Genomic DNA, 8,329 nt, shown 5'->3' with positions numbered 1-8,329 from the left:
TAGACTTGTTTGAGTATGCTATAAATTTTTTTTACCACCTTCTCCAGGCACCAAAATACCATTATTTTAGGTGTTACGATTGTCATCCTAATCCTCAACTAGAAATTTTACACTGTTAACAATACATCTAGGATAATAATAACATGCTGGATTAGAGGAATTTGCGATGGCATATAACTCATCTAATACTTCCCTAGGGTTAACCGCTCGGAGTTGATTGATCTATCATTGAGTAAAAATGTAATCAATACTAGTACAAGAAATTGTATTTGAATTGTAAAATTAGTAGAAAGTAAATACTTACTCGAGACTTGAACCAACTGGGAAACTCGTTCTCTTGAACTGTGTCAAGATTTTGATCACCCCTAAGTTGTAGCTCGTTCATATGCTCAATACACATAAATATATTTTTGTAAGAGAAGATCGTGACTGAAGAAAACTAAATTAAGAAAGCAAAAAGTATCTTACGTGATATACTTCTCCACTTCATTAGAATTGTTCAGAATGTACCACTCTGCCTTAAGCGTTTCTTGCATTGGTAAAGACATGATGGTCTTCTTACCAATGGGTCACCCAACATGCTTGAATATAGAGAATTCCCTTTCAGGCTTATTTGGGAGGGCATATTTCGATCTGGTCGGTTAAACAAGTTTCAACTTCCTAGAAGTACATGGAACAAACGCTTAATGCCTCATTAACTGAATAAGCTTCACAAATAGATCCTTAAATCTAACAATCTGAATAGTTCAGGAAGAATTTTTAACGGCCAAAAAAGTTCAGGGGGCATGATTTGGTACATGTCAAAGTTCGAGGGAAAAAATCCTAATTAGCATTTTTTTTAATTAAAGTCTAAACTAAAATATTACCAATTTAACAATTTTTTTAATGTTTTTAGTTAAAGTCTAAACTAAAATGTTACTAATTTACTAAGTTATTAATTTTTTTAATTAAATTCTAAATTAAAATGTTATGCTACCGAAAATTTAACAGCATAACAACTTAAATTGATCATTCTTAAATTTTCAATATCTAAAAAAAAAAAAATTACAAACATAATAATATTTGCCACCCATCTGAATGTTGTTTATTTTTACAAAACTTACTTCACTAGGGATGAATATATAAAATATTTAAACTTTACTAATAGATATTTTCAGGTAAATCCATAACTTGGTATACTTGGCAAATAAAGTTTAGAACAACGTTATTCTATGGTGTATGACCAAGTACACCAAAACTATAAATTTGTTGAATATAATATTAAAACTATTTTTTATTAACATATTATAAAAACATATTAACCTTCAACTATAACAAGAAGTGAATTTTTTCAAGCAACAAGTAAAGCAACACCTAAAACATATTTACTAAAAAAAGCTTAAAATATAAAAATAATAAATACAATTCTACACTAGTATACATATATATTTATTGATGTACATATACATACATATATTTATATATACGTACATATATATACATACATATATATAAGTAAACATATATATTTAAATACATATATATACATATAGTTATATATATTTAAGTACATAAATATACACATAAATATATATACATACATCTATATATACATACATATATATACATATATATATATTTATATACACATACATATATATACACAAAAATACACACATTTACATATACACACATACATATATATACATTTTAACTATACATACATATATATATACATAAAATTAAACTTAAATCTATACACATAAAAATAAAAATAAAAATTAGAAGTTACCTTGACTAAAAGCGAGAAATCCGACAGTGAAATCAGAGGCTCGGACAGTGGTGGCCGAAGGTGTGGGCAGTGGTACATCAGAGTTACGTTTCAATTTTTTTTTTTTTTAGAAAAAAATAGAGTTGGATAGAGAGATTGAGGGAAATGTATGTGTGTGAGAGAGAGAAAGAGACGGTGGTGGTGGTGACTGTTAGAGAGAAAAAATGAAGAGAAGAAGAAGAGAAAGAGAGAAAATGGGAAAAGAGAGTTCGGTGCTAGGTTTTATTCAACATCAACTTTTGCCGGCGCACTTAGGCTTACTGGCAAAAATCAATGTTGAAAAATTTTTTTGCCAGTGCACACAAATTTTTTACCCTAAATAAAAAATGAAACACATCGTTTCATTAATTGTAAAAACTTTTTTTGGCGCACTTAAGCTCGCCGACAAAAAATTTCTCCTAATTTTCTGGGCGTATTTTTACTGCGCCAATTGAATCGTCAAAATTTTCAATACTTTTGTCGGTGCATTTAGTCACTGGAAAAAATAAAATTAAATTGTAAAAAATTAATTACCTTTTGCTGGTGCACGTACTTGCGCCGACAATAGTGGAATTGAACCACCAAAAGTTCCCACCTTTTGGCAGTTGAGTTATCAACTTTTGCCGGTAAAACTAAGGTACTGAGTCGACAAAAGTAACTTATGTCGGCAAAATAAGTGGTTGGTATAAGTATTAGCTGAGGGAAAAAATTGGCCATATTTTGCCGATGAGGTTTGTTAGCTGCACCGAAAAAATTGATTTTTGTCGGCGCAGTTAATGAACTACACTTGTAAAAATCCTTTTTCTTATAGTGTAATGATGGAAGATCAAAATCAAGTTTCTCTATCTATTTAGGTTCCAATATGATCTCTAGGAGCTCAAAACGCAAATGATAATATTTAGATTCAGCACTGAAGCGAAATATAGGAGTCTTATCAATGCTACTACTAAAATAGTTTGGCTTCAATCCTTGGTTACTGAAGTTGGTCTTTCTTAATTACCTATTCCCACAAATTGGTGTGATAATCAAAGCATTGTACTAATGTCTGCCAAGCTTGTGCTTCACTCTAGAACCAAAAATATTGAGCTTGATCTATACTTTATGCATGAAAGGATTCTTAGTCACTGGCTTTATGTCAAGCATACTCCTACTCAAGATCATATTGCAGATATCCTCACTAAAGGTCCATCTACTTCTCGTTTTGCACACTTAAGAGACAAATTGAGTCTAGTTTCTTTATCCCAGCTCAGTTTGTTGGGGGTGTTAAGTAGATAATTAGTTAGTTTATATTAGTTTAAGAAATATGTTTTGTACAATTACAATCTTTTACTAATTTTAGTTGTAGTTAATTGAAGTTATTTCATTCGAATCTTGTATTTATAGAGCTGATGCTCATTCAATTCTATAATAAAAAAATTTTATGTTAGTAATTTTATGATTTATTTTTATTTTTTTTACACCATAAGTTGTTTACAGCACAGAAAATTCAAATTTACTATGAATTAGTTTTTGTTTTCAGGAATGAGAGTTTTGGAGGTCTAAGCTGCTTCCAATGATGAATAGTTATTTTTTTGGGGGCAGTATAAAGTGCTGATGTGACAGGGTATAAAAAATATATCATTAATATGCACTATTTTTATGTAATTTTAATGTATATATAGTATATTAATAAAAAAAAAAATTTAAAAAATACCATTGTGATCTGCTTTTCAACGTGAACATTAATTTCAAGATGTCGGAAGTATATATTTTTCGATATTCTAAAAAAAACTATTTAATTAATAATATAGTGATTAGTTACATTTTTATAAATATATTTTTTTAAATTTTAGTTAACATTCATTTTATAATTTTGTTAATTGAATAATTTTATATTATACTATAATTAATTATTATATTTCAGAATAATAAAAATGTATATAAAATAATTGGTATATAAAAGTGGTAGCTTATTATATTATATACAACTCATTAGTTTCGAAAATAATTTTTAAGGTTATCTAAATGTATTTTAAATTATAAGCTACCATAATATAATTAACTTAAAAATAAATAATTAATTACTAAGATGTATACAAATAAACATTGAAGGTAACCAAAATGTATCTCAAATTATATGATATAAAAATAATTTTTAATGCAAAGGTAATTAATTGGTTTCTTATCAACACTATTAATAACTAAAAAAATATTTTTAAAAATGCAGAAAAATAAAAATAAATTAATAATAATAAAAAAGAAAACATTAGGTACTTCAGATAATGTTAAATTTAGCTGACGTGACATGTCAGTAATAATAGTAACATTATTATTATAAATTAGATGTTGAAAAATGTATATTATTGCAAACTTTATTAAGCTTTGCCTCTCCATGTATGTACATGATATAATAATCATGTACCTCAGTGGAGAAATCTTGCAATTTGGATACTATGTTGTGTCCAAGCCATTGGGATGATCTCTTAAGATCAATCTGCATGATATTTAGTGGTACCCTCAAAAGATATTCAAAATCTTTTTATTGGAGGACTTTATCTCCAAACTGGCCCAATGCATAAGCCGAAGATATTTGCAAAATTAAGCACACGAAGATAACTTTGCCATTTTACAAGGTTTGTGAAGTAATAATAATAGTAATAAATTTTTTTTTATTTTTTTCAAAGACAATATTCTCTCTCCTTTGTTAGGTTAGATTAGAAAAGTATAAAAATTTGATAGATCTGATTATACCTCTTAAAGTCCTTCCAATTTCACTGTGAAAAATCGAGAAAATATTAATGCTTATTTTAGGAGTACAAGAAATTTAGAGAAAATAAATTAAAAATGTTAGGTATCCTATAGTAATAGTGCTGAACATTTCAAGCTTGTGTAGAAAATCTAGAATATCCAAATGGTATTTTATGTAGATTCTGAAAATTCTATGTATATAGGATTTTAAAAAGTCATAATATCATGTATTTTTCAAGTAGAGTATTCATACACACTATATAATACACAGTAACAGTAGGTTTGAAGAGAGGATGTGTATATATGATAAAATAAATATATCAAGCAGTGGGGTAAGAGGGTTCGATAGCAATCCCACAAAGTCCTTGTTTGGCCTCAATATCTCTTTGCATCCTTATGTAACCTTGCTCACCCCATTGCTCACCCCATGAGTTTTTGACCAACCAATACTTGGTCCCATCAACCTCATCAACCCCATACCCAACAGCTGTGACACCATGGTCCAAGCTGGTGCCACAAGGCCCAGTGAACACTCCACCAGAGTAGAACTGGAAGTCAAACCCCCCAGCATCGATGGCCACCGAGACTGGTTGTTTGGACACCGCTTTAAGCAAGTCCTTTTCACTGTTTGTTGGCACGTCTTCGTGTCCACTTATCTTAGCAGCGTGTTTGGTTTCACCTTTAGCATTACAACTTCCATCAACTCCCTTGTAAGGATACCCTGCTTCAGTGTTTAGTCCTTGGTTTGTTTGTATGAATTTGAAGGCCTCGTCCATTAATCCACCATTGCAGCCTTGGTCCTCACCTTTGGTATCACAGTCAACCAACTCTTGTTCAGATAATGAGATTAGTTTCCCAGTTGATAACTTTGTTACTCCTTCCATGGCTGCCACTGCTGAAAATGCCCAACAACATCCTACAACACAATATAATAGTTTTTTATTTTAGTTATAAATATGAAGTGGGGAGTTGTCAAATAGTTAATTGGGGAATTGGCGTTTTTTTAATTTTTTTTTTATAAATTTATGGTTTGAGTTTCTAAAGTGGTTCCAACGCTAATTGCAATAGGGGTTTCTATTCGATTTTTTGTTACAATTTAAATTGCAGCGCTAGTTTCAATAAATATTTTTATGTAAAATTCCATAAAAATAAAAAAACTGTTTTGAAATGTAAAAATAAAAAATCTTCTATTAATAAACAATTTTAATGAAAATTACCACAATCGCCTTGATCCTTGATAGGAGTGACAGCTCCTAGTTTTCTCCAGTCCAAAGAGGAAGGGATAGCAGTAACATTCTCATGAATAAACGACGTCGTTCTAGTGGAATCACAAACGTGGGCCTTGTATCTATTTCTTGAGGCCCCAAACTCTTCATTAGTAAGGTCCGCAAACTGGTTGACACCAAGCTTGTAAGACTTATTAGAGGCCCGGTTAAAGTCATCGATACGGCCCACGTTTCGCTTGAATATCTCGAAACGTTTTTTCTCCTCTTCCTCATCTTTGTACACACGCCCATGGTGGGCCATCCAGGTCCGGTACCTGTCGTACATGGACACCTCTTGATCTTGGAGTGTTCGGGCCGAAGCTTCGTTATAGGCCCAAGCTCCCAAAACGACAATTAGGCCGAAAAAGATTAATTGCCACTTGTTCTGATTATTACTCAACAACCACATTTTGTGATATCTCTTTTTTCCTTCCTCAAGTAATTAAGGATGAAATTTAAGGTTGGGTTTAGATGTTTATATAGTTGAGATGAAAAGACATGTAACTATAATTATATTCTATGTATTTGTATGTATGTAGATATTCGTGCTTGAAAAGTTGTTCTAGTTAATCATCTCGACCTTGACTTATAATATGGTGTCAAATTGTCAAATAAATTTCCAGTGCTCTAATTACGTTTATAAGGGGAAAAAAAAAAGAAAACAAAGTAAGGTCTTGACGTACGGTATTGTATTTTTTTTTTTTTTGAGGTAAAATGGTGACATTTTATTAGCAAATTGAATCAACCATTACAATGTTTAAAAGATCAACCGGAGCAGTACTCTCGGTAAACATACGAACTGAGTGAAAACAAGAGCTGCGAGCCATATAATGGGCAGCCTTGTTAGCAGAACGTTTAACAAAATGAATCTGAACAGATTTTAAAGAATCAAGCAACTCTTTGCACTCTTGAATCACCACGCCAAAGGGGGAACGTAGAAGAACTGAAGAGTGAACAGCTTGGACAACCACAAGACAATCGGTTTCCAGCTGAACATCATGCCACTGCTTGTCTTTGATCCAGCTAAGCGCTTCCTTAATGCCCATCGCTTCCACCACAGCAGCCTCGAAGTGTCCCTGTTTACTACTTGAAAGAGCTTCAAGGAGTTGGCCATGGCAATTACGAGCCACTAAGCCAGTCCCATACCATCCTTCCGCCTCAAAGATAGCTCCGTCTACGTTGACCTTAATCGTATTAGTAACCGGTTTAGACCAATGCTCACTTCCTTCATTTTCACCCGAAGCCAAAAATAAAGGACCCTTCTTTTTCAATTGAGCATTTTTCCATTGATTAAGGTTGACTCTAGCAGACAAAATTACATCTGAAGCTGAGGTGCTCTTACCTTTCCAAATGAACGCATTACGGGCATTCCAGATGGCCCAACAAATCATGACAGCTTCTTCTCTAACATCAGGGCTAGAGGGCATGACAAACAATTCAAACCAGGTTGAGAACTTTCCATCCAATAAGGCCGCTACATTTAAAGATGATCTATGCCAACAGCTTTGGGCAAAGGAGCATTGTATCAATAAGTGCACAATAGATTCATCCTCAAAATTACACATGGGACACTGCAGATCCAAGGGAACATGTCTTGAGGCCAACTGAACCTTCGTGGGAAGAGTTTCAGAAAGGGAGCGCCACAAAAAATGAAGTACCTTTGGTGGGACATTGATGTTCCAAGCTATCTTCCAAAGTCTCCTTTCTTCAGCTGAGAGGAGTAAACCATCATCCTTGTGTAACAAGTTATAGGCCTCTTTCACTTTATAAACACCAGAAGGATTAAGAGACCAATACCAGAAATCAGAAGGAGCCGAAGAGATAGGGGTCTTACATATCAAATCCCGATCACGGTTATTAAACAAATCATTCAGCACTTCCAAGTCCCAGCTTCTATCATGATTATCCATTAGGCTAGCCACTTGACAGTCATCTAACCCCACCAGTTGAGTTGTTACAAAGGGATTGGATGCGTCAGGGAGCCAGGGATCCCGTTGAATATTAATGGAAGTTCCAGGCCCAATATTACAACGCACCCCTGATAAGACAAGCTTCTGGGTATCAAAGATGCTCTTCCAAATGAAACTTGGATTGTGACCAAGTTCAGCAGTAAAGAAAGAGCCTCGGGGAAAGTACCGAGCCTTGTATAGACGGCTGACAAGAGAAGACTCATTAACAATCAATCGCCAAGCTTGCTTACCCAGCATGGAGAGATTAAAATCTCTTAAGTCTCTAAAACCCAGACCACCAAAATGCTTGTGCTTTGTCAGATGTTGCCAACTCTTCCAATGAACTCCATGTGACTTTGAACTATCAGACCGCCACCAAAACTTGGCCATCATCCCCTCAAGTTTGTTACAAGTATCAACAGGAAGAAGAAAGACTGACATAGCATATGAAGGGAGAGCCTGGGCCACAGTCTTCACAAGAACCTCTTTTCCAGCTTTAGATAAAAGACGACCCTCCCAACTTAGAATTCTCTTTTCCATCTTATCCTTAAGGAAACCAAGGATAGCATTTTTATTCCGGCCCATAGTGCAAGGAAGAC

At 33.2% G+C, this 8,329-nt stretch overlaps 1 protein-coding gene across 1 annotated transcript; it reads right to left on the bottom strand.

Annotated features, from left to right (window-relative positions):
* Nucleotides 1–4,703: 4,703 nt before the first annotated feature.
* Nucleotides 4,704–6,190, bottom strand: LOC115700222 (senescence-specific cysteine protease SAG39-like). The gene is made up of 2 exons (XM_030627787.2): nt 5,734–6,190; nt 4,704–5,432 (listed from the first exon to the last, which is right to left on the bottom strand). Exons 1-2 carry the CDS (start codon nt 6,188–6,190, stop codon nt 4,837–4,839), a joined length of 1,053 nt encoding a protein of 350 aa, XP_030483647.2. The 3' UTR covers nt 4,704–4,836.
* Between the last annotated feature and the right edge of the window lie 2,139 nt (nt 6,191–8,329).

Source organism: Cannabis sativa, chromosome 8 (assembly GCF_029168945.1).
Source record: "Cannabis sativa cultivar Pink pepper isolate KNU-18-1 chromosome 8, ASM2916894v1, whole genome shotgun sequence".
Classification (NCBI taxonomy): Eukaryota; Viridiplantae; Streptophyta; class Magnoliopsida; order Rosales; family Cannabaceae; genus Cannabis; species Cannabis sativa.
This window is presented reverse-complemented; position numbering and strand designations above follow the sequence as displayed.